Consider the following 27,825-nt stretch of genomic DNA (forward strand, 5'->3'; position numbering starts at 1 on the left):
GGTTAGGAACAGAAGCTTGAAAACGCACACAACCAAACTCAACCAGACTTCTTCCCCTCTGTTATCAGGCTTCTGAATGGCCCTTCCAAAAGCTAGGGTACTTTTCGATTTACCTCTGCTCCATCAATGACATTGGACTTTGTCGAAGGAATTGATGGAGTACAATGCTGAGAACAACATTCTGTACTCTGTATTTTCCCCTTTGCTCAATCTATTGTACTTCAGTTTGAAACTGATTGTATCTATGTATGGCATATCTGACCTGTTTCGATTGCAATCAAACAAAGCTCTTCACTGCACCTTAGCACATGAGACAATAATAAACCTAAACCTATTAAAAAGTCGTTCAACCCATTACATGTTTCAGGTATTTTCATAATAATATTCTTCACTAATCATTGATCATGATTTATTAATTACATTTTTACATATTAATTTAACCTAAGTATATTTCACTGTAAAACAAAACAATCTATATATTTCGTAAAACAGTCTACATTTGCAACACCAAACCCATGCATCTTTTCTATGTCGGGATATCCATCTCCAATTCCAGTATTGCATTGTTTGTTCATGATGAAGATTTAGCCCTGCTGATTGAGTTCAATGAGACGGCCTGCAAACACACTAACCGTACCTATAATACAAACCAGCATGAAGACACCCAGCAGAATATGATCAATCACCATTGCAACAAATTTCCATTCTTCTGCAGCCTGGTGTTGAAGTAGAAAGTAAATAGTTGTTATTTTTTTCATTCCACAGTCATATAAGAAACCTTATGATTTTTTAATCATCTTTACTTTTCAAATTACTACTTACATTTTAAATATAATTTAGCAAAACTACATTTACCTTGAGAATACTGTACTAGAATTCTGAATAAATGAAATATAGTGGTACTAATGTGTTGTTTGTATCAAATGAAAATAATCATGACTTTAATTTAGAGAGCACTTTGAACTTTGTTAAATATCTCTTCCTAAGACAATACACAGACAGAATCAGAATTGGCTCAGAGCTGGAAAAGATGATGCTAAGACAGGTGACCAATGATTAAATGTTAGGGAGTGTATTAAAGGTGGTGGAGAGGCAGAGATACCTAGAAAGGGAATTCCAAAGTTTAAGGCTCAAGGTGCTGTGGAGGATTGTTGACAATAATGAGATCAAGGAAAAATTAGGAGAGTTCAGGTTTCTTGGGCAGTTCTAGTTTTCGACGAAATGAAGGAGAGGAGAATCCATGGGGCAGCATTGGAGTGGACGGGAAATAGATTATTAGAGGATTAAGAATTTTTAAAGTTGATATCTACAGGTATCCAGAATTAACACAGACCAGTGACAGGGTCTGTGATTTAGTGTGAGTTATGTTACAAGTTATAGAAGTTTGAAGAAGCTTGAGTTTATTGAAGGTAGAAGTTGGGAAGCCAGTCAGGATAACCAGAATAGCATTGATTTTGGAAGTAATGACATGGATAACAGTTTCAGTATTTGAAGAACTAAGGCTGAAGAATATTGATGAAGATGGAGGAAGGCAGTTTTACTGATGGAGGGGATATGGAGGAGAAGCTCACCCCAGGATAAAGAAATACTGATACTACATACAGTCTGATAAATCCTTTTGGCAGTGGTTAGGAAGAGGGATGCAATTGATCTGAAGAAATGGATTTATGGCAGGGAATAGATATTTTTATCAACATTCCAATGTTTAATAATCAAGGATGTATGTGCATTTGGTGAGAGATATTAGAAGCCATCTTTACAGCGAGGTGATAGTGAAGGGGTCATGAGAAATGATAGGTACGTGAAGCTTAGTGCTGTATTTTAATGTGAAGCATTACTGAAATGCAGAATAGCATGTGTGCTTGGATAGGTTCTCTGGGGAACTCCAGAAGTAACAGTATTGAGGGCAGAAAGAGAAGCCTTGAAAAGGATTCTGTGACTTTGAATCAAAGTTCTGCAAGAGTAGTCTTGTTCAGCTGGACCACAGAAGATAGACATTGGAGGAAGATGCTACAGGCAATTGTCTCATAGGCTTCACAAGTTGTTATTGATGGAGGGGATGATAAGGAGAAGCCTTTGCCCAGGCACAAAGAAATACTGAGACTCCAAACAGTCTGGTCCACCTTGTAGCAGTGGTCAGCAAGAGGGATGAAAATTACAGTCATCCAGGAGGTCATTTGTGACTTTGATTAGGACCATTTCAGTGCTGTGGCAGGGTTTACAAAATTTTAGAACTGTACTAGGAGAGAGCAACCATTACAAATAAGATTTAAATATATATTAAGAATGCAAATAACTTACATTGTTTGATTCCTGATCAGACTTCATGTGCTCTGCAATATACTTGACTCCCTCAATAGCACTTTTGACATCTGGATTTTTAATTAGAGGTGTTTGGAAAACTACACCTCCTGATACTTGCTTTCCAGAAATGTCAGAGATATCAATGTCCTCAGTAAATATCTGTTCATCTTGCTTCTCCTTAGCAGCTCGCTTCATTGTTGAGAAGAACATGACATTGGGTATAGTATCAATAAATATCTGCAAAACAAAATTACATAATAAAAAAATTATTAATAAAATTGGTGAACAATATTATGTTGTAACAAACAAATTCTCAACACCAACTTGCATTTATATAGTGGCTTTAACATTGAACGTATATTTAACAATACTCACAAGCGTCAAATGAAAGAATAGATACCGATCTATAAAAAGGGTATATTAGGAGGAGGAACAAAAAGAAGAACCTCAAAGGAGGAACAAAATGATTAGGTTGAGAGTTTAGAGAGAGTCTGAGGCATAGTTAACTGAAGGCATCCTGTTAGTGCCAAGGAAGGAGAATATCTGTGTCAAAGCCATGAAAATGTGTAGACAAAAACTGTTAATGGAGAAAGTGATCACCTCCTTCATCAAGGGATTTAAAAATAATGGGAATTTTACACCAAAACAATTGGAGAACCAGCAGAAAGTGTTTGTTAGCAAGGGCAAGGGTGGAGCTAAGCAGGACCTGAGTATCAAATGGAAAACAGGCAGTTAAGTTAGAATGAACCATTCAATGATAAAAGGCAGCCAGAAAAGCATTGGAACTGTTGACTTTGGATGTTAAACAGGTGTAAGCAGGGCTTACTCATAAGATCATAAGTCATAAGGAATAGGAGTAGAAGTAGGCCATTCGGCCCATCGTCTACACCATTCAATCATAGCTGATCTATCTCTTCCTCGTAACCCCATTCTCCTGCCTTCTCCCCATAATCTCTGACACTCGTACTAATCAAGAATCTATCTATCTCTGCCTTAGAAATATCCACTGAAGGCCTCCATAGCCTTCTGTGGCAAAGAATTCCATAGATTCTTTCTGACCAAAGAAATTTCTCCTCATCTCCTTCCTAAAAGAACGTCCTTTAATTCTGAAGCTATAACCTTTTGTCCTAGACTCTCCCACTAGTGGAAACATCCTCTCCACATCAACTCTATCCAAGCCTTTCACTATTCTGTATGTTTCAATGAGGTCCCCCCTCATTCTTCTAAACTCCAGCGAGTGCAGGCCCAGTGCCGACAAATGCTCATCATAGGTTAACCTACTCAAGTTGAACTGGGCAGTAGTTCAGCAGATGTCATTGTGATAGAGAGGATATGAGATTTTAAACTCCACCTGAGTACAGGCCCCTCCCTGGGTTACGAATGCCTAAGTTATGGACACCCCATACAGATACAAATCAGTTTCCATAACTATCAATCAATTCAACCAAGAACCAGTCATGAAAAAAACCACTACAACCTCCCCACTGTAAACACACACCAGTGCCTCTTAAGAACACAGACTGCCTGTTTAACCATGCAAGGCCACGTAATAGAAAGTGGCAAGCAATCACTTCTATTGACACATGGTACAAGGATAGGATAGGTTTAAAGGGATATGGGCCAAACGCAGGCAGGTGGAATTAGTGTGGAGCATCTCGATCAGCATAGGCAAGCTGGGCCAAAAGGCCTGTTTCCACACTCGATGGCTCCATGATACTTTTGCAAGATACTCTATTATCCATTTAACAGCAGACAATTTAAGGCCATCAAAACCAGCTATTCAGAGTGGGACATCCTGATTCTGTACCTTTGTAACTTTGCAGGGGAAGACAATAAATAAATGTTCCTGTTAATTGGCCCTAATCAGCAGCATTCCTTATAATGTTGTGGAGGCATGGTTACCATATTGAGTGTTTTCATGGATTTTCGATTTACGGACATCTGTTAAAAACAGAACCTGTTCACAACCCAGGGATGGCCTCTATTGCTAATAGTCTGCTTCAACCCGAGACAGTGGCCAGGGAAGGAGACTGATTATTGGCAAGGATGCAGCATTTCTGGTGAAGCTTTAGCATTTCCAATAATTAACTAAGAAATATTGGGACTCATCCCAGACTCAACATTACTCATCCTAGTAAAAAGACTATGGAAGGGGCATGATAGTAATGAAAAATTGGAGCAGCACATAGAGCAACCCTATAGATGAAAGTAACCTCCATATCTATAAATACAAGGGACCCCCCCCCACATCATATTATGTGACGGGGGTGCTGTATTCCTAGAAAACAGGCAGTGTAGTGATTTTCCATCATGCAAACCCTGCATCATCTGTGTCTTTATCAAGAAATGGGAGTTAAATCAAAATTATGCTATTTGTTATTTTATTCGGTATGTCAACTTTTGAGTACTTTTTGCTTTGTGAATTCTGTAAGGTAGAAAGGTAGAATTTCTGTAACCCGAAAGGCCTTAAAGCAGGAGTAGCCTGAAGGGACACCAAGCGAGTGAATGAAGCAGACAGAGGACAAGTCTTCATGGCACTCCATGCATCTGTCATTGTTGGGAAAAATCTGGCTTAAGTCAAATTGATAATATCAAAACTGAAGCCAACCTTTCAGAGAGACATAGACTCATTCTCAATTGTAGTTAAATAGGTGTTCAACCTATCATATCTCCCAGACATATTAGTTCTTTTTTTTAAGTTGGCAAATATGTGGTAAGCCTGCCTCCTGCTGATGGCTCTGAGCATGACGACATATTGCTGCGTGATCAGGGCCTATTTCCCAACCTTTGAACAGATCTTAGTTTAGTTTAGAGATACAGCATGGAAACAGGCTCTTCGACCCACCGGTTCCACACCGACCAACGGTCACCTGGGCACCAGTTCTATCCTGCACACTAAGGACAATTTACAGAGGCCAATTAATCTACAAACCTGCATGTCTTTCGAATGTAGGAGGAAGCTGGAGCACTCGGAGGAAACCCTCGTGGTCACAGGGAGAACATGCAAACTCCATACAGAGAGCACCAGTAGTCAGGATCAAACCCAGGTCTCTGACGCTGTAAGGCAGCAACTCTACCGCTGCACCACCGTGCGGTCCAGATCTTGATACGACATCATGTATTTTACCTCGTGTTTAATGCATTAAGGCAGCAACCCTCATAAAACTGCACTTTAAAAGTCACAACACAGAAACTAGAATTTCAACACCTCACATTTCCTTTGCTATTGTTCTCAAATTCAATCTGAGCATCTGCTTGAATTTGATGGCTGCTTTAAGCTGGTAGGCCCTGACCCAGTTCAAGGAGTTGCTCGCAATGCAAAAATAAATAGGATGTTCAAATGTGCATACGCTTTGCTTGGAACTCTTCCTGTCCTACACACAATGGCAGCATGGTGGAGCAGCGGTAGAGTTGCTGCCTTACAGTGCCAGAGACCCGGGTTCAATACTGACCACGGGTGCTGTCGGTACAGAGTTTGTATGTTCTCCCTGTGACCTGCGTGGGTTTTCTCCAGGTGCATCGGTTTCTTCCCACATTCCAAGACGTACACGTTTCTAGGTTACTTAGCTTCCGTAATTTGGTCCCATTGTGTAGGATTGAACTAGAACTGGTGTACGGGTGATCAGGCCAGGTACGGTGGGCTAAGGGCCTGTTTCCATGCTGCATCTCTAAACTAAAACTAAACTTAGTGTATGCTGCTCCAGATTTTCTGAATTCCAAGTCCACATAGAATATATTCTCTCTCATGATGGTCTCGAATCACACCATGTGTACTCAGGGCTTCATGCAATAATACTGCTCATGCACAAATAGTACTAGTTCTGCTCTGGAGGTTCCAAACTAAATTATCAAGAATATAAAGAAACAAGGAACTGCAGATGCTGGAATCTTGAGCAAAACACAGTGCTGGAGTAATTCAGCGGGTTAGGCAGCATTTGTGGAGGACATGCCCTTCAGAGATGCTGCCTGACCCGCTGAGATAATCTAGTGCTTTGTGTCTTGCTTATCGTCATGACTCAATCAATAGTTTCTCCAATATACTCTAGGTAATTAGCCAACGTAAAAACTCATTTTGCCTGGAGGAGCTGAAGTGAAGATAGCTCTGCTGTCTCAAGTCAAGAGTCCAACAACACTGCGCCATATTATCAGAGCACCAATGTTGAAATGTATTACAATGAAATCAAACTTTTAGTTGTATTGTTATATCGCATCACAAACTCTTGCTCAAACCATTGTCTCTTTTGATGCCTTGTGACAAACTAAGTTCATAAATGGTTGTCTATGGTACCTATGGTTTCCTGGCTTGAAATGTAACTCTGCCTGGCTGCTTCTTAGACCATGAAAGATGACTTACCTTCCGTACCCAGTGCGGCATTGTATGTGTACTTGGAGAGCGATGATGAGTATTAATTACAACAACGGTAATGAAGATTGAACTGATGACGAAAATCATTGTAAAAAGCATGTATTTGCCAATCAAAGGCACAGCGCTGGAAGTTGAAGGAATCAGCTCAACAATAACCAGAAGGAACACAGTCAGAGACAGCAAAACGGAAATACTCAAAGTCATCTTTTCACCTGCAAGAAAAAGAAATGTCAGAGCTGTATAAAATACATGCAAAGTCACAACAAGGTAAACCTCTTCCATTTGTGAATGTATTTACAATGAGACGAGGGAGTCTTTTTAAATTGATGGAACGAATATGAGCTGAAGTGAGATCAGGAAAACAAATAGCTGCAGAATAAATGAAGGAGCCTGACTACAGGGAAAGAGCACAAGCAAACATAGTGGAAACCATAACCATTGGAAAGAAAGCTCATAAATAATGGCAGGAAGAAAGAGACGGGTTATGAGTTATCTTTTGATGGTGCAACAAAAAATAAATAATTTACCAAAAACAGGGAATTAAAGTGCAATACATAGTGCAAGGGTGAATATAGATGAATATGAGGTATGTGAGAGAGGGTTTAAGTACGAAACAAGGGAAAGAATGTGGGAGTGAACGTGAGATAGATTGGAGAGTGGATATTACTGAGTATGCTTGTGCCTAATGTGTAGTGAGTTTGTCACTGAACTGCATGTAAAAGAAAATAATTCCACCATACACGTGACAATACCAGTGAACCATCGAGTCTAGGAATGAAGGTGAGATACATAAAGGAACCCAGGAGCAAAGGTGGCATACATGAAATAATGGGAATGGGAGTGGAAAGAGAATGGGAATGAGGACGAGTTCATGGAAGGATATGGAAAGAAAGGGGAGGGACAATGGTTAAAAACTGGAGAGAATGCTAGTGAAAACCAACTGAACACAGAAAATGTCTACAGAAGGCAAGGAGAAAGGACATAATAAATCAGAAATTGGAACAATCTCAACTTGCATTTTACTCTTCTGATAGTATGGAGTGAAATAACTGCAAAATAGTACGGACTACAATAACTGCAAAATATAGTCAAATATTTTTAGATATTCTTTATCTTAAACAGAAAAAATGTAGCGGAATGCACGGCAGAATGAGAAGATGAATGCGAGGTATGTGGAAATGGGTTTACAATAGACAATAGACAATAGGTGCAGGAGTAGGCCATTCGGCCATTCGAACCAGCACCGCCATTCAATGTGATCATGGCTGATCATTCTCAATCAGTACCCCGTTCCTGCTTTCTCCTCATACCCCCTGACTCCGCTATCCTTAAGAGCTCTATCTAGCTCTCTCTTGAATGTATTCAGAGAATTGGCCTCCACTGCCCTCTGAGGCAGAGAATTCCACAGATTCACAACTCTGACTAAAAAAGTTTTTCCTCATCTCTGTTCTAAATGGCCTACCCCTTATTCTTAAACTGTGGCATAAAACAAGAAAAAGAATGTTGGAGTGTACATGAGAAAGATCGGAGAGTGGCACATCATAAAGTCTCGGAATATAGGTGAGATACATGAAGGAGCACAGGAGTAAAGATGGCATGCATGAAATTATGGGAATGAGAGTGGAAAGAGAATATGAATGAGGATGTTCATGGAAGGATATGGAAAGGAAATGGTATAATTCCCAGACATAAAATTATGGGAATGCAAGTAAGATACATGAGAGAGCATGAGGATAAGTTCATGGAAGAGTGTGGGTAGGAAGGAGGGGAATAACAATGGTTAACATCCGGAGAGAAAGTGAGTGAATGGAAAATTCAAAACAAATTGCATTGAACAGTTATGAATGAATCTATTTTACTAAAATGCCGTGGAATTATATATTGTTTGACAGAGATCACTAATGGACTGCTGAGGAAAGAGCCTAAAAGATAGATTTGTAAAAACCTGTGAAAAACAAACTAGAACACAGAAAATTAAGGAACACAGAAGACAAGGAGAGAGAACATAAATATTCAGAGAGTGGAGACAAGGAACTGCAGATGCTAGTTTACCAAAAAATACACAAAGTGTTGGAGTAACTCAGCAGGTCAGGTTGCATCGCTGGAGAACATGGATAGGTGACATTTCAGGCCTGGACCTGTTCTTTAGGGATGCTGCCTGACCTGCTGAGTTACTCCAACACTGTGTGTCTACAACTAATCGGAAATTGGAACTCTCTCAAATTTTAGAGTGGAATGAGATATTCCCAACAATAACTAAAAAATATATCAAATACTTTCAAATTTTCTTCCCATACCTGAATCAGTTGGCAAGTAAAATACTAATCCGGTTAAGAATGAGAAGAGCAGACAAGGAACGATGACATTCACAACAAAATACAGAGGGATGCGTTGCATGATGAAGTGGTAGGTGATGTCCAGGTAAGGCGTGTCAGGACAGCAGGTGTAGTACACCCAGTGCTTCCATCCACGGTAATCTTTCATTACCCATGCTCCACTCTCCATAAACGTACTCAAATCAGGACGGTCACTTTCCTGAATAGGAATCAGAACACTGTAATTATGTATCAAGTTAAATCAACAACTGAATATAAACATATATATGCATGGATAGGAAAGGTTTAGAAGGATATGGGCCAAACACAGTCAGGTGGGACTAGTGTAGATGGGGCATGTTGGTCAGGATGGGCGTTGGGCTATAGGGCCTGTTTTCATGCTTTATGACTCCATGACTCTGTGGAAACACATATATAATACAACATGAAAACAAGAAAACAGGACCTTCAGCCCAACTTGCCCACGCCAACCAAGATGCCCCATCTACACTAGATGTCGACCATTTGTCATCTGTTGCCCGTCCTGTTTTTTTCACTGACAGTTTTTATTCCCACTCTCCCTACTTCAATCAGTCTGAAGAAGGGTCCCGACCTGAAATTCACCAATCCATGTTCCCCAAAGATGCTGCCTGACCCGCTGAGTTACTCCAGCATTTTGTGTCTTTTTTTGATCAAAAGATTTGTTCTTTTATGATCAACTGTATAAACCAGGTGCTATCTGATGCGTAAATACAGGATTAAAAAAACAGGTGAAAGAGGAGTTTCCACTTTATCCACGTAAGTGACCTTGGGCTGTAGCTTTGCTTTTGCTGTGCGAGGTTATGATTGGAACACAGTGGGGGAAGAAGGGGGAATGGGGGGGCTCCACTCATGATGTGTCAAACGTCATGCCTAGACGGGGCAGCTCGAACTAGATAGTCTATTCCTGCCAATCATTTTCCATTTGTTCCTATCCTATCAACCATGATGTGAGATATCATCTATCGAACACAGAGCAGTGTAGCACAGAAACAGGCTCTTCAGCCCTAAATGTCCATGCCGATCATGATGCCTGGTTAAACTAATCCCCTCTGCCCGCACGGGATTAATTTCCCTTCATTCCCTGCACATGTATGTGCCTATCTAAAAACCTCCAAAATGCCCTTATCGTATATACCTACAACATCAACCATGGCAGCCAAGCACCCACCACTCTGTGTAAAAAACTTGCCCTACACATCCCCTTTAAACTTTGTCCCTCTCACCATAAAGCTATGCCCTCTAGTCTTTGACATGTCTACCCTTGGAAATAAGATTTGACTATCTATGCCTCTCATAATTTTATGTATTTTCATCAGGTCTTGCCTCAGCCACCGACGCGCCAGGGAAAAGAATCCGTTATATATTTATTACTTTCCTCATTTCAGTGCTCATGTTAATTTCTACAATAATGTTTCTATTTTCAATAATTCATACTAAAATATAGTAGATGTACCAGAAGCAAGATGAATCTGTTATCTGGAGTAAACCTACTTCTCTGACTTGCCTACCCATTAAGATCATGAATACGGGTGACATAATTTTGTTAAAAGACAGTTTTAACTGAGACTATGACCTTGCAGCAGGCTTCAACCAGTGGCAAACGTCACTTTTTTTTAGCATAACTGAAATTATGGAGACAAGTTGCGTCCATGTAATGTACCTGGGATTCATAGTGTACTCACCTAGCCATGACAAACTGGATTTTATAAAATGCTATTGAATTGGATTAATTTTAATTAGCCTGGGAATCAATGTGTTTTGTTCTTTAATTAACTATAAAATAATGGTGGACAAATGTAGGTTAAGATAGCCTAAAATTAAGATTATTCATTTAATCTTATTAAAGTATTAATAAAATGTATAGTTTAAATTACTTTTATAAATGACTTTTTTCTGATACAGAGTAATCACTGAACTGTATTTTCTTGTCGCCATCAATCAATAGATTGATAGAAAAAGGGGATTTGGCTGAGATATTAAGAGTCACAATATTGCCAAATACTTTATATTCAACCCTACAAGATACAAAAATACCCAGGAAAGTTATGTTACCGTGATATTTATTCTTAGTGAAAATCATTACTTTGTAGCTGAGAATAATACAACACAAAAATATCATTAATATAATACAAAATAGATGACAGCATCTTCAAAGCAGCATTTTCTCTGCTCTTTAGGATATATCGTTTTCAGATGCCAATTTTAAGATATAAAATGTAAAAGGTATAAGTATCTCTTCATGTTAATTTGATTAAAAAAACAGGAGTGGCTTTTCAAGGAGGATTGGTATAAAATCTAAAATATCAGCATCTTTCTAAGGCTTGTTTTTGAATGAATGAATAAACATTGAACATCTTGGTTGCGAAAATGGCATGTGCTTTTTTAATCTTTATTACTTCCAAGGAGAATCCTATGTAGAATAAAATAAGGGGATGGATGGGAGTCAGGGAGAATAGTTAAAATATTCGATCAACTTGTCCCGGAACTCTGATAACCACCCTTTTCTCTCCCCCCCCCCCCCCCCCACCACCCCCCCCCCCCCCCCCCACCCCTGTGTCACAACTGGACTCCTATTTCTCTCTTCCCCCTCCTTTTTACACTCCTTCTTCTCGCTTGAAAATTTGCAACTTTCAATCAGTCTGTTTCACAACTTTGCTTTTATCTCTGTGCTTTATTCCAACCATCAGCCTATCATACCCCCCCCCCTCACCCCCCCCCCCCCCCCCCTCACCTGTACCTACCAATCACTCACCGTGCTTTGTCCTGGTCCTCTTCTCTCCCAGTTTCACCCCTCCCCCTTACAATCATTCTGAAGAAGGGTGCCGACCCAAAAAGTTCAGCAGAGGTGCTGCCTGACCCACTGAGTTACTCACGCAATTTGATTCCTTTTCTGGACCTGACCTGTTGTGCGGACATTGCCTGGATTTACTTTTCTCTGCACTAATGGACCTTCTGCCTTTGAAAGGCAGCCTGTGAGGCTGAGAATTTCAGAGCCACAAACAGGCCTCAGCACATGGTAGTAAAAGAGAACCAGCCGAGGAATGTCCTGACAGCATTCAACAGGTTGACCCTGTCAAGGGCTTTTAGCCCTGATAGTTAAACAATAACAAATAATTAAAAACCTTAAAATAAAATAACTCAATAACTTATCTCTGGCTACCCACTTAATGGAGCGGAGTTGCACTTCCATTACCAACTAACGCGGCCTTAAGCCGATGGCCAGTGTAAGATGTGACCTCCCCCTCCCTTCATACATCTGGGCCCCACTGCCAGACTCAATGCGAATGCATTGGCAAAGCAGAAGGTCAGATGTGTAGCATTCTGGACATTTGGCACGTCCTATTTTAGAGGGTGCATGGGGTGTTGGAGGTGTACAGGACAGGGAAGAGCTGCACATCAGTGATTGACCATTGAAGCCATTGGATGCAAATATGAACAGTTCAGCTTATTTATTGAAGCTGTGCTACACAGTTCTGCCACTGAAGGTCCCCCACGAGCTTTGAGAATTTAGTGTCAGAAAGCAGAAAATTATCTCTTTAATTTCATCTACAATAGGTATGCCTGGACATTGGTATTGGTTTGTTATTGTCACGTGTAACAAGATACAGTGAAAAACTTTCTTTGTGTGCTGTTCAGTTAAATCATACAATACAGGAGTACAATCAAGCCAGGCACAAGTACAACAGACAGCGTGTGCTTTGATTGTACTAAAAAAAACAGAGTACAGAATATAGTGTTAAAGCTTTACAGCGTTTCTGCTACTGAGAAAGTGCAGATAATAAACTGCAAGTGTCACAATAAGGAAGGTTGTCAGATCAAGAAATCACTCTTAGTTTATAGTCTGATTCAACAGGGAAGAAACTACTCCTGAATCTGTTGACTTTCAAGCTTTTGTATCTTCCTGCCAATGTAAGGAAGGAGGAGGGAATGACCAGGGAGTTAATGGTCCTGGTTTATGCTGGCTGTTTTTCCCGAGGCAGCTTGAAGTAAAGATAGAATCAATGGGGGGGGGGGGGGGGGGTTGGGGAGGGGAGGCTGTGTGAAGGACTGGCCTGCATCCATAACTCTGCAATTTTTTGTGGTCTCAGTTTCAAACCAAGCTGTAATGCATCCTATAGTATGTTTTCCACAATGTGGCACGGTGGTGCAGCAGTAGAGTTGCTGCCTTACAGTGCCTGCAGCGCCGGAGAGCCGGGTTCGATTCCGACTACGGGTGCTGTCTGTACGGAGTTTGTACGTTTTCTGCACAGCCAGAGGACTTCGGTTTCCTCTCACACGCCAAAGACGTACAGGTTGGTAGATTAATTAGCTTGGTAAATGTAAAAATTGTCCCTGGTGTGTGTGAGATAATGTTAATATGCAGTGATCGCTGGTTGGCACGGAGCCGGTGGGCCTGTTTCCGTGCTGTTCTCTAAACTAAAGTGCATCTTCAGAAACTGATAAGATACCAAATTGATACCAAATTTCCTTGGTTTCTGAGAAAGTAGAGGTGTTGGTGTGCTTTCTTGGTTATAGCATCAATGTGATTAGACCGGGACAAACTGCTGGTGAGATTTATGCCCAGGAACCTGAAGCTCTCAACCATCTCCACTTCAGCCCCATTGATGCTGAAGTCAATGATTGATCCCTACACTTTGCTGACTTTAAGGGAAAGATTGTTGCCTTGACACTACGTTATACACTTTCTAACTTCTTCTTGTATTCCATCTTTTACTGAGCGATAAGGAGAAGCTGGATAGGCTGGGTTATATGCCATGGAGCTCTCTCTTCATTCTGCCAAAGGCTATTTACTTTTGTAACTACCGCTGAAACAAGTTTTCTAAGTTCGTTACAACAGATGTATTCAGCTTTCATGGTGCGCTGACAATCTATTAAATGCTTCCACCACTCAGTGTGTAAAATACCTTAAAGCCAAGTTATCATTTCATTCTGCCAAATTGGAGTTTCCTTTCACAACCACCATTGAAACAAGTTTTCTAAATTTGGTGCAACAACTATGGAGCAAGGAGTGCAGCATCCCCAATAAGGATACAATAGGGTTGGGAGCCTCGATCGCCTCGTGGCGCCACGGGAGAAGAACGAGGAGGAGATAAGACTTTGCCTTCCATCACAGTGAGGGTATGCCTAGAGCAATCACTGTGATGGCTGTTTTGTGTAAAAAATTGTATCTGTGTGTCTTGTGTTCTTTAATGTCTACTGCCGGACCCTGACGTGAGAGGACGCTGGCGTTGATTATTCGCCGCTTTTCCGTCAGGATAGTTTGTCTGTTTGTCTGTTTGTTTCTATGTTAATTGTATTTGTAAAGCGCTTTGTGCATGTGTTAAGGCGCTATATAAAATAAATATATTATTATTATTATTATTAATAGATCTTCCATTAAGGGGCAGAAAATTAGAAAGACTGAGCAACTGATATGGGTCCCACTGGGTTCAGTGATCATCCAATAACCCAACCTGGGAACATGTATGAATATGACCAGGACACATTACAACTTGGTTTGAAACTGTTCAGTCCAACACTGAAAGAAGTAGCAGTGAATTGTGGATGCAGCGCAGACCATCACATAGACCAGCCTCCCTCCCAATCATTCCATTGTCCCTTCACACTGACACAGGAAACCTGGGCACATTTATGGATATTGGGAGAGAATGAATTTGGATTCTGAAGGACTTCCATATCTGAAGAAGAGGTGGACACAAAGTGCTGGAGTAACTCAGCGGCACAGGCAGCATCCCTGGAGAAAATGAATAGGTGATGTTTAGGGTCGGAACCCTTCTTCAGACTGATTGTGGGGGGTGGGGGGGGGAGGAGTGGAAGAAGAAAAGACCAGGACAAATCAGGGCTGGCATCAGATGAACTCAGGGAGGTTCCATGATAGACCGATGGTTGGCTCGGGACAATGTGATCCCAAGAGGGATATGCCGTGGAACTGGTTAACAGACTTTTAGTGGAGGAAGGTGGAGCTGGTTGGGGGGGTGAGAAGAGCAAGGAGAGGGGGAGGGGAGTGTTTGTCCGAAGAAGAGATGCTCGGCTTCACATGAAAAGACAGTGCTCAATTTCATTTAATATTATAAAAATGGCAATATTTTTGATGAAGATTTAAACATACCGGGGATATGGAAACTTTTGTACCATCATATGTCCAGATTCCCAGCTTCATGCTACAATTTTGTTGATCAAATGGGAAATGTGTTACAATAATTTCACAGTAGCTTTTGAAAATTGCTGGAGGTGTCCAGATTATTTTTCCTGTATATTCCAAAAGGACTTTGGTCATTTGAACAATGGCAAAATCACCATCAGCACTGTAGGGAGATAAAACAATTATTACTGAAAACGATTATTCTTTTGGCAAACAACTACATTCAGATGAACTTGCTGTCCATGAAACCAGCTTCATTAGACAGCCATAGATATCTATGAAGATACATTCATCTCTTGTTAAATTCTAATACTTTCAAAGTAAAATTTAAAAATTGAATTAAAGAATATAATTTTAGGTGTAGATTTAGGTTTATTGTCACATGTACCACAGTACAGTGAAAAGCATTGTTTTGCGTATTGTCCAAAAAAATCAGATGTACTATATGTAAATGCAATGATTGTCTTCTACATTTTAATATTTTACTAATAAATGCATTTAAAAAGTGGCATTATTGTTTTGTTGATTTATATCTGTTTTTCAATTCCTCCCTTTTATATGTATTTTGCCTATGGTTTGCCGAAGAAAATAAACCTAAACATTCATGTAACTGATAAAATTATATAAATTGTGGCATAAGTTTACCATGACAGTGAAATTCTCAACCAACGGCAAGTGGGAGATCAATTGATAACAAGACCGGTTGCAGCAAGAGGTTTGGGGAACTGCACTAGGTAGCACAGTCCAGCAGAGTGACTGTGGAATTCCCCAAGTAACAGTGATGGAGCATTTTCGTTGCAATGATGTTATGCTCACTATTGCAAAGGAAACATCATTGCAAAGAAATAACACCATTGCAAAGCATAACGCCATTGCAAAGAAAGTGCCTAGATTCATTATGAATGAAGTGATAATAGAACATTTAGAAACAGGAACATTATTAGCCAGAATCAACATAACTTTATGAAAGAGAAGTTTTGCTTAACACATTTGGGAATAAATTGGGTAAGTATACAGAGTCTTTTGCCCACAGTAGGGGAATTGAGAACCAGAGGACATAAGTTTAATGTGAGGGGGGGAAACATTTAATGAGAACCTGAGGGGTAACTGTTTTACACAAAGGGCGGTGGGTATAAGCAACGAGATACTGGAGGATGTAGTTGAGGCAGGTACTATCATAACATTTAAGAGACAATTGGATAGGACAGATTTAGAGGGTAATGGACCAAGTGTGGGCAGATGAGACTTGTGTAGCTGCGGCATGTTGGTCGGCATGGGCAAGTTGGGCTCAAGGGCCTGTTTCCATGCTGTATGACTCTATGACACTAAATTTATGAGTTATTTGAGGATGTAACTAGCAAGGTGGATTAAAGGGACTCACTAGGTATGGCATATTTTGATTTCCTATGGGCATTTAATAAGGTGCCACATAAAGGTTTTGCTTGGAGACAAAACGAAGAGCATAAATTTTACAACTTAACAAGCTGTGATGAATGAGTGCCTCTGGGATCAGTGCGGGTCCAAAGTGACCTACAAATGATGTTTATTACAGATTAATGGACCAAGTGCAAAGTAGCTACATCTGCAGATAATACAAAGTTAGGTGGAAAGTAAATTACGATAAGGACATTTAATATCTGCAAAAGCTTATAGATAGGTTGAGTGAATGGGCGAGAAGTTGGCAGATGAAATACAGTGAGTAAAAATGTGAAGTTACCCACTTTGGAAGAACAGAAAGTGGAAAATTATTAAAATCCATTGCTCAAAAAATCACCAGGCAGGTATGCTCGTAATTAATGAAAATAAAATGTTAGTTTTCACTGCAAGTGCCGAAGTTAAGTGGTCCTGTTGGAAATGTGCACACTTTTAATACACCATACTATGGGTGCAGAGAATAGACAATAGACAATAGACAATAGGTGCAGGAGTAGGCCATTCAGCCCTTCGAGCCAGCACCGCCATTCAATGCGATCATGGCTGATCACTATCAATCAGTACCCCGTTCCTGCCTTCTCCCCATACCCCCTCACTCCGCTATCCTTAAGAGCTCTACCCAGCTCTCTCTTGAAAGCATCCAACGAACTGGCCTCCACTGCCTTCTGAGGCAGAGAATTCCACACCTTCACCACCCTCTGACTGAAAAAGTTCTTCCTCATCTCCGTTCTAAATGGCCTACCCCTTATTCTCAAACTGTGGCCCCTTGTTCTGGACTCCCCCAACATTGGGAACATGTTATCTGCCTCTAATGTGTCCAATCCCCTAATTATCTTATATGTTTCAATAAGATCCCCCCTCATCCTTCTAAATTCCAGTGTATACAAGCCCAATCGCTCCAGCCTTTCAACATACGACAGTCCCGCCATTCCGGGAATTAATCTAGTGAACCTACGCTGCACGCCCTCCATAGCAAGAATATCCTTCCTCAAATTTGGAGACCAAAACTGCACACAGTACTCCAGGTGCGGTCTCACCAGGGCCCGGTACAACTGTAGAAGGACCTCTTTGCTCCTATACTCAACTCCTCTTGTTACGAAGGCCAACATTCCATTGGCTTTCTTCACTGCCTGCTGAACCTGCATGCTTCCTTTCATTGACTGATGCACTAGGACACCCAGATCTCGTTGAACTCCCCCTCCTCCTAACTTGACACCATTCAGATAATAATCTGCCTTTCTATTCTTACTTCCAAAGTGAATAACCTCACACTTATCTACATTAAACTGCATCTGCCATGTATCCGCCCACTCACACAACCTGTCCAGGTCACCCTGCAGCCTTATTGCATCTTCCTCACAATTCACACTACCCCCCAACTTAGTATCATCTGCAAATTTGCTAATGGTACTTTTAATCCCTTCGTCTAAGTCATTAATGTATATCGTAAATAGCTGGGGTCCCAGCACCGAACCTTGCGGTACCCCACTGGTCACTGCCTGCCATTCCGAAAGGGACCCATTTATCCCCACTCTTTGCTTTCTGTCTGTTAACCAATTTTCTATCCATGTCAGTACCCTACCCCCAATACCATGTGCCCTAATTTTGCCCACTAATCTCCTATGTGGGACCTTGTCGAAGGCTTTCTGAAAGTCGAGGTACACCACATCCACTGACTCTCCCTTGTCAATTTTCCTAGTTACATCCTCAAAAAATTCCAGTAGATTTGTCAAGCATGATTTCCCCTTCGTAAATCCATGCTGACTCGGAACGATCCCGTTACTGCTATCCAAATGCTCAGCAATTTCGTCTTTTATAATTGACTCCAGCATTTTCCCCACCACTGATGTCAGACTAACTGGTCTATAATTACCCGTTTTCTCTCTCCCTCCTTTCTTAAAAAGTGGGATAACATTTGCTATTCTCCAATCCACAGGAACTGATCCTGAATCTATAGAACATTGAAAAATGATCTCCAATGCTTCCACTATTTCTAGAGCCACCTCCTTAAGTACTCTGGGATGCAGACCATCAGGCCCTGGGGATTTATCAGCCTTCAGTCCCATCAGTCTACCCAAAACCATTTCCTGCCTAATGTGGATTTCCTTCAGTTCCTCCATCACCCTAGGTTCTCCAGCCCCTAGAACATTTGGGAGATTGTGTGTATCTTCCTCAGTGAAGACAGATCCAAAGTAACGGTTTAACTTTGGTCGCCTTATTTTAAGACGCACATACTCAATTTTAAGGCAGTACAATAAAGGTTCACGGGACTGATACCTGGGATGAGCGGGGAGGGGATTTAAATAGTGGAAGATTATTAAAACTGGTGCTTAAAATGCCACCACGTATGCTTGTAATTAATGAAAATAGAATGTTAATTTTCACTGCAAGTACAGAGGTCAAGAAGACTTGTTGGAAATGTACATGCTTTAAATGAGACCACACTGTGGGTACCGAGCAGCGTTTTGGTCTTCTTATTTTAAGAAGCACATGATCGATTGAAAAGCTGCTAATTTGCTCTGCTCTGATAGACTTGGGGATAAGATCTCAGGACTTAAGACTTCTCAGTCTTAATACTTAAGACTGAGATGTGAAGACATTTATTTTCTTACAGGGTATAGATCAGTGAACAGCTTCAAATATTGTCATTAAGTAAATTCAAACCAGGGATATTATTATTTATGGTTAATGGATAAATGTGATTGGGCAGAAAGATCTGTTGCAACCAAATTTCATATCAGACATCATTTAATTTGATGGCAGAACTGACTTGATGCCTCCTGTTTTCTACATACTCCCATTTCTTATGTTCTTTCTTCCAAATTTAGTTTAGTTCCGTTTAAAGATATACCGTAGGGCCCATGGCAATGAATATCATTGGCACACTAGTTCTATCCTTCACACCAGGGACAATTTACAGAAGCCAATTCATCTACAATCTGCACGTCTTTGGAATGTGCACGAAATCAGAGCATCTGGAGGAAGCCCACGCAGTCAAAGGGAGAATGTACAAACTCCATACAGAGGGCATCTGTAGTCGGGATTGAACCCGAGGCTCTGGCACGATAAGGCAGCAACTCTACCACTGCGCCATTGTGTCAAAATATCATTCATCAAAATAATTCAAACTTTGAAAAAGTCAGGGTTTCTACCCATGCTTACATTTTTAAAATATTGCTGTTTACTTACTTGTTGTACAGAACTATATCTGGTAGCCAAATATCTGAAGAAGGCACCCTGATCTTTTTAATTCCACCATAATCATCTGGATTCCAGCGAAGCTTCACGTCAACCCATTGCTAAAGAAGAAACAACTTCCCAATGTCAGTTCAATCATGCCAACTACCTTTAAATGTGGCTAGGCAGCAATAAGTACTACTTTTTAGACACAGTGCCAATCTAGTTAAGCATTTAGCAGAAATGTTTTACCAATATTGAAATGTAGAGCTCAGGGAATAAAATCTATTTACCTGCCTCAGGCGCACATTTGTTTCCACAATTTGATTTACTTCATCCTAATGGAACAATTGTACATCTTTAGCCAGGAATCAAAATACACTATTATTTTAAACAAAATCCCGCCGACAGTTATAAGTAGCACTGTAAAAACATTCAGGTACACACACATTGCAGCAACCATGTACATTAAAATATAATAACGCCCTATTTTCAAATTAAGTCAATACTTTCAACTGTTGCATTGCATTGACTCAAAATATCTATCAGAAACTTAAAGAAATTGTACTATCTTTAGGAGATTTTAGAATAATAAAATAAAAATAATCTAAAGATATGATTATTTTAAATAATAATAAATGCTGGCATTCCATTTACTTAATTTCCAGAAGGTATTGAAACATTTAAGTAAAATTTGAGGTTTGTGCCATGAAATTTCAAAGAAATGCAATTGGTCCTGTTTAATTGACGGCAATAGTTAATCGGGGGCATAAACTGCTGAGCTTGTTTTGTGCTGCTAAAACAGAACAGTCACTTTCCCAAACAAAGATTTGGCCTTCTTTGAGATCTGCCTGCAAATTCCCCCATTTAAATGTGACAATTCATTTATAATTTTCAGATTTTGTTTTTGGAACAGCCTGAAGGTACACTAAAGGTGTCAACACAAGACACAATAACCAGACAAACGAACATAGAACAATCCGGTATCGGGACAGGCCCTTCAGTCACACTGATCCTGCCAAACACGATGTCAGGTTAAACTAATCTCCTCTGCCTACATATGATCCATACCCTTTTGCTTCCAGCATATCCATATGTCTATTTAAAACCCCTTAAATGCCCCAATCGTATCTGCCTCCACCACCACACCCGCTCTTACGTTAAAGCTATGTCCTCTAGTATTTGATTTTTCCACCCTGGGAAAAAGGTTTGTACTGTCTACCCTATCTCTGCCTCTAGGCTTGTATACACTGGAATTTAGAAGGATGAGAGGAGATCTTATCGAAACGTATAAGATTATTAAGCGATTGGACACGTTAGAGGCAGGAAATATGTTCCCAATGTTGGGGGAGTCCAGAACATGGAGCCACAGTTTAAGAATAAGGGGTCGGCCATTTAGAACTGAGATGAGGAAAATCCTTTTCAGTCAGAGAGTTGTGAATCTGTGGAATTCTCTGCCTCAGAAGGCAGTGGAGGCCAATTCTCTGAATGCATTCAAGAGAGAGCTAGATAGAGCTCTTAAGGATAGCAGAGTCAGGGGGTATGGGGAGAAGGCAGGAACGGGGTATTGATTGAGAATGATCAGCCATGATCACATTGAATGGCGGTGCTGGCTCGAAGGACCGAATCGCCTTCTCCTGCACCTATTGTCTATTGTCTATTGCCTCTCATAATTTTACATACCTACAGGTATCAGGCCTCCCTTTAACCTCTGACACTCCAGAGAAAACAATTCAAGTTTATCCAACCTATCCTTAAAGTTAATGCCCTCTAATCCAGGCAGCATGCTGATAAATTTCTTCTGCATCTTCTCCAAAGCCTTAACTTCCTTCCTGCAGTGCCCAGAACTGCACACAATACTCCAAATGCAGCCTAACCAAAGTTCTATAAAACTGCAACACAACTTCACAGCGAGACCAAATGCCGACTAGATGACCATTTCACCGAACCTCTAGTGCTCAGTCCACCAAGACCAGCTGCATCTCTTGGTTGTTAACCATTTTAACTCCCTTTCCCATTCCCGTAACGACCTGTCTGTCCCTGGCCTCCTCCATTGCCAGAGTGAGACCACATGTCTGCCCTCATCTCAGAGCTTTTTCTCTTATTTTCATCCCTAGACTTTGTCCACCCATCTGCCAATCAACCCCCCTTCACCTGTACCCACCTATCACTTGCCTAGGTTTTGTCCCGCCACCAGCTATCTTCCAGCTTTCCTCCCCCCCACTACAGTCTGAAGAAGGGTCCCGACCCGAAACGTCGCGTATCCATGTTCTCCAGAGATGCTGCCTGACCCGTTGAGTTACTCCAGTGCTTTGTGTCTTTTTGTAGTGTGTAGGTCCAATCTACATAATCTCTCCTTATATGAGAAGGCCACCATTCAGGCTGGCATTATCGGGTTGCAAGTCCCATGAGTCATGAAGCTGTGGGTGTTTTTCCTTTTAGCCTCAGAGGAAGCTCACCAAGACCACGCCTCACGCTTTAGGCTCTGCTAGTTGCCTGACGCCACAACCTCCTGCACATTATGTAGTCCACTCAGCAGAGCTGAGATTGAGAAAACAAAGCATGAGCTGAATTGTGACCAAATGTTTAGTCCTAGTTAGCATTGGAGCAGTTGCTTGTTTTACTCTGCTTCTGAAATTTGGTTCAGGGGACCTGAACTTCGGAAGTATAATTGAACTTGCAGCCACTTATGTATGGTGAATTTAGTGTTTGCAGCCAGAGATGAATTTCTAGCCATTTTTGGTATCAGAGGAATCTGAGGTAGGATCAGAGATTCAAAAAGGATCATTCTGCCTTGCATGCTCTCTGTCTTACTCTTCATTTTTCTCCTCTTCCCCAGCAGTTGCCGTTCAGTGATAGATGAGTAGGAAATTAGATTTCAAACTAAGAATGACTTACCATCTCCCCTTGGGATAGCTGTAAAAGTCTGCAGCTGTCTCCAGCTTCACAAGAATACCACAACAACCATATAAATAGAGACATAGAGCATAGAAATGGGCTATTCATCCCAACATATCTTTTTATCCGTCCATACTAATTCTATTTGCCCGCAATAGGTCCTGCAGCTGCGGCTCACCGGCAGTCTCTCTGTCTTTTTTTTTGTTTTTGTCTATTGTTATCGTTAAATGTATGTTTTGATTTATTTTTAACTCTGTATATGTGGAGGGTGGTGGGGGGGTGGTGGGGGGGTGGGGGAAACCTTTTTTTCAAATCTCCTCCTCAATGGAGATGCGACCTTTACCGTGTCGTATCTCCGTTCGCGCTACGGCCTAACACTGTGGAGTCGGCGGCCTTGAAGACTCCAGTCGCAGGGCCTGGACTTACCATCTCGGAGGCTTCGGCCGTGGGCCCTGCAGACCGCAACATCGGGAGTTCACAGGTCCCTGGCTGGCGACCGGCTTTCGGGAGCTCCAGCCGTAGCAGCTTCGACTGCCCCGGAGCGCGAGGTTTGATTGACCCGCTCGCAGGCCCCTCATCGCCCTGCTTGGCCTGGCCGCGGCACTTTCCATCGCCCGGTGGGGGCTCAGGACCTTCATCGGCCTGCTCGGCTCGGCCCTGGGACTTTCCATCGCCTGGTGGGGGCTTCAAAAGTCAGGAGCCTCTATCGCCTCGTGGCACCACGGGAGAAGAATGAGGAGGAGATAAGACTTTTCTTTGCCTTCCATCACAGTGAAGGTGTGCCTGGAGCAATCACTGTGATGGCTGTTTGTGTTAAATTGTAATTGTGTGTCTTGTGTTTTTATTGTCTACTGCCGGACCCTGACGTGAGAGGACGCTGGCGCTATTTGTTCGCCGCTTCTCCGTCAGTTTGTCAGTTTGTTTGTTTTTATGTTTTGACTGTTTTGTAAAGTGTCTTTGAGCATTTGGAAAAGCGCTATATAAAATAAATGTTTATTATTATTATTATTATTATTATATATCCTTCTAAGCATTGCCTATTCGAGTGCCGGTCTAAATACCTCTTAAATGTAGTGATTGTGTCTGACAGGTCGGTCGGGGACGAGCTGTCTGTCCGTGGGCGTGGGGAAGAGAGTGGAAGTTTTGTTGCCTCCATCACAGTGAGGGGGTGTTTGGAGTCACTGTGATGGACGTTTGTGTTGGGGCTATGTGTCTTGTGTTCTTTTTTTCTATGACTGCTATGTAGTTTCGTTCGGTACTTCGGTACCGAATGACAAATAAAGTTCTGTTATACTGTTATACTGTTATTCCCCATCTCCTCTGGTAGCACATTCCAGGTGCCATCCAAACTCTAGTAAGATCGTAAGTTCATGAGGCATTGGAGCAGAATTGGGCCATTCGGCCCCTTGAGTCTGCTCCACCACTCGATCATGACTGATCTATTTTTCCCTCTCAACCCATTCTTCTGCCTTCTCCCCGCAACCGTTGATGCCCAGATGTACCACAGACCACCCATAAAATGGTGGTGGAATATTGAGTGAACTCTTGAAGAGTTCGAAGGCCTTTGGAACTTTCTTAGGTTCTAGAGTTAGGTAACTGAAGAGAAACCCCATAACATGTAAAACTTAGCACTGAAATCCAAACTAATTATAGAATTGTATTAATCAATGTAATCTAGTTGGTTTTTGCTGATTATTTGTTGCACTCATATAAAGGTGGTACTGCAATTAAACTCTGAAGTTTGGGCAACACAATGGTGGAGCTGGAAGAGCTGCTGTCTCACAGCGTCAGAGACCCGCCGTTGACCCTGACCTCAGGTGCTGTTTGTGCAGAGTTTGCACGTTCTTCCTGTGACCATACAGGTTTCCGCCCGGTGCTTTGATTTCCTCCCACATCCCAAAGACGTGCGGGTTTGTAGAATAATTGGCCTCAGTAAATTGCCCCCTTGTGTGTAGAGAGTGGATGAAAAAGTGGGATAACATAAATCTAGTATAAATGGGTGATCAATGGTCAGCAAGGACTTAGTGGGCTGAAGGGCCTGTTACCAAGCTGGGTCTCCAAAGATAAAACTAAACTCATGCAAGGCTGTAATTGGCCATATGAGTGGCAGTTGAACTCCACAGGTGATCATTCTTCCACAAACACAGAGATGATTAGCTTCATACCACATTGATGAGTTGAATCAGCTGCAGCCCCACTGTGACATTCACAAAATGCTTGTGATTCTCCACTGGACGAATCACCTTGTTATACTTTTTGAATAAATTAGCCACCAAACGCGTTTCATGTTCAGAAGCCAACACCAGACCTGTGAAAAGGCAAGATGGAAATACATTTTGTAAGATGTCCTTGATCATAGAATTGCGGTAGCCTTATTTTAATTCTTATTGTATTTTTCCCAGTGATTATTGGTCTATTAACATTTCCAGCATTTTATAGACCCATTGAGTCATACAGTGTGGATACGGGCCCTTCAGTCCAACTGGTCCAACTGGTCCAAGCCAACCAAGATGCCCCATCTAAGCTAGTCCAGTTTTCCGGCATTTGGGCCATATTGTTCTAAATCTTTGCTATCCACCTAACCTTTTATTGTTCTCTCTCAATTATCTGCATCTTAGTTATTCTTTTCTTTCGTCCATTCACTTAGACTCTTCACTATAACTCAGCCAAAAGTAATGGTTAACAGTGGTGTTAAACTGGCTATCAGGTGATGAGAAAGAATCCTTTGCAACACAATTCTGTTCGTTTCCCAATCTGTGGAAATACCTCAGCCTTCCCTCTGACTTTATTACTTGAGGAATCATGGATGTCCTTTTACATTCTTGTGTTCTAAAATGTCTTTTCCTTCTAAAAAAATTATATTTGATATTGTTTTCTTGACGTTTACACTGAAACACCAGCGTTATGTTATTACCAACTCTTTGGCTATGTTATTTTCTATAAATTGCCATCATACCATAGGTATAACTTCCCACCAACGAATAGTGGAAAGGGACAAAGCTACTGTTTTTTATGACAAAAAGGATATCAGATGCTGGTATCTTGAGCACAAAAAAAAACTGCTAAAGGAACTCAATGGTTTAGGCAGCATCTGTGGAGGGACAGACAACTTTCGGGTCCAAAACATTCAAAAGATCTCCCCCAGATCTACAACCTAATATATTTTCCCTTCTCTAATTCTGGTCTTTTGATTATCCCTGTATTTAATGACTCCATCATGTGTACCTTAGTGTTGATTATAAGGTTCCAAATTCAAATGTTTCTCTCTCTCTCCCTCTCTCTTTGTATCATTCCTCCTTTCAAACTGTATCTTACAAGTTAGCTTTTTGACTATACCTTTATCATCTTCCCCAATATTTTACATGCTTTGACATCATCATTTTTATTGTAACCCTCTGCAAAGCACCTCAGCACACTCTATGGCATGAAACCTTAAAGGATGCTCATGTAGTCATAGTAACATACATTAATTATTAGCTGAGGTTCAAACTGAACTTCTAGAATTGATTTCTGAAATTAGGACAACATTTTCCAGGTGGGCAGGTTGGTGGAATTGTGTGATTATTTCAACGTTGTGTTACTTCAACAAAATTGTGTTACTTCAACAAAGATCAGTAGAATCTAAAATGGAAATTGTGTAAGGAAACACTTCCTTGGGATTTCTCCAAACAGGCCTTCAATAGGACATTAAAAGAACTCTCGAATAAATGACTGATTTTGATGTCAAATGTTTGGCTTCTCTCATATTTACAAGAATTATGTTTTGCAAACATAAACTATTTTATCTGTCATCTATTTACCATTTATTTTATATCATAATTGATTATATTTGGTTTTGAATTGACTCTCAAATTCTCACATGGATCGTTCTGGACTAAATTTATTTTGCTACCTAATATTTGTTTATGTACATGGTAAGCTGACAAAATAAATTACAAATCTCTTCATGGCACTAAGTAAAGATTCTATTATTTTAACTAATTAATAATATTTGATCTGATTTTAATTTAAATATAGTATTTAATTATTTCAACATGTTTATTAACATACCATTTCCTTTCATGATTTCTAGAAGCAGTATGTATCCAATTGTTATTTTTACACTCAGGAAGAATTACAGCATGGATTACTCCACGTCACGTTGCAAAACCTCAAACAGCTGCCATGTATCCATGAAAGTTTTTGAATAAATAAATCTTTAAAATGCAGTCCAATGTATAGTCAGCAGACATATCAAATTTCAAGGAACTAACAGCAAAGTCCCAAAATAAACCCACTGATTTTCAGTGTCTTATTTATACTGTGTGACGAACATAGAGATATGAATGATATTGGCTTATTACCTTCAAGATAACTTCTACTAGCTCACACTGGCTTGTCAACCCACGAACAATGCACAAAATGCTCAAATGAATCAAAAGCTTGATTAATTCAGCTAGGTCATAAAAAATATATTCTAAGCCGTAGTACATGCCATTATGCCGCATTCCAGAATCATTACTATTGCCATTGCAAAGCAACTATTTCCGTTGTGTAATATAAATCCTGCTACGCTGACCAATCCCTTTCCCCAGGCAGACTCCAACTAGTGACCTTGGATAAACATCGACTATTCCAGACTCGGAGCAGAAATTCAGACCATCCTCAAACATTAATCCAAAACCTCTCTCCCTGAAATAGGAACAATGATCATACTGTATGTTACTGTGCATTTCGTATAAACTTAATGATATAAAGCAAAAAATTGAAATTCTGGATTACAAAACACCAACTATATATTCATTCATAACGTGGACATCAGGCATTTTTGTCATGGAAATCCAGGAATAGAACCAGGCAACACATGTTGCCGTCAATCTAAAATACCAAACACTTCTCTGGACATTTCCAAAGCAAACTATATAAAACAAAAAATATATATACGAAACAAACATATTGCAGCTTTCAACTGAATAAAACCAGCACACCAGATGACCTTACCACCACATGAAAATAACAGTAGCATCAGCCCCTCATGCAAGTAATCGGACAGAATCATTCTCCAGCTTTCTATGTCGGGCTTTTCATGCAAATCTGGCACTTCCAACAACTAAACTTGATGAACTTGTCAGGTCTTCTGGACGTCTGAGTGTAGCTCTATCCTAGTG

At 40.8% G+C, this 27,825-nt stretch overlaps 1 protein-coding gene across 1 annotated transcript; it reads right to left on the reverse strand.

Moving 5' to 3' along the window:
• Positions 1-451: 451 nt before the first annotated feature.
• chrna1 (cholinergic receptor, nicotinic, alpha 1 (muscle)) lies at positions 452-27,825 on the reverse strand. Its single transcript, XM_078404538.1, has 9 exons — positions 27,659-27,825; positions 24,844-24,986; positions 20,074-20,118; positions 19,793-19,902; positions 15,137-15,332; positions 8,968-9,205; positions 6,659-6,882; positions 2,302-2,541; positions 452-716 (listed from the first exon to the last, which is right to left on the reverse strand). The coding sequence occupies exons 1-9, from the start codon at positions 27,714-27,716 to the stop codon at positions 585-587; spliced, it is 1,386 nt and encodes a 461-aa protein (XP_078260664.1). The 5' UTR covers positions 27,717-27,825; the 3' UTR covers positions 452-584.

Source organism: Rhinoraja longicauda, chromosome 8 (assembly GCF_053455715.1).
Source record: "Rhinoraja longicauda isolate Sanriku21f chromosome 8, sRhiLon1.1, whole genome shotgun sequence".
NCBI classification, from domain to species: domain Eukaryota; kingdom Metazoa; phylum Chordata; class Chondrichthyes; order Rajiformes; family Arhynchobatidae; genus Rhinoraja; species Rhinoraja longicauda.

Bases quoted from the DNA above. Each gene is read 5' to 3' on its own strand.
- chrna1 (XM_078404538.1), bottom strand. From the start codon at position 27,716: ATGATTCTGTCCGATTACTTGCATGAGGGGCTGATGCTACTGTTATTT. The intron at 6,883-8,967 runs GTATGGGAAGAA...TTTTTCTTGCAG, and splicing joins TTACTTGCCAACTGATTCAG to GTGAAAAGATGACTTTGAGT. The intron at 2,542-6,658 runs GTAAGTCATCTT...TTTGTTTTGCAG, and splicing joins TGCCGCACTGGGTACGGAAG to ATATTTATTGATACTATACC.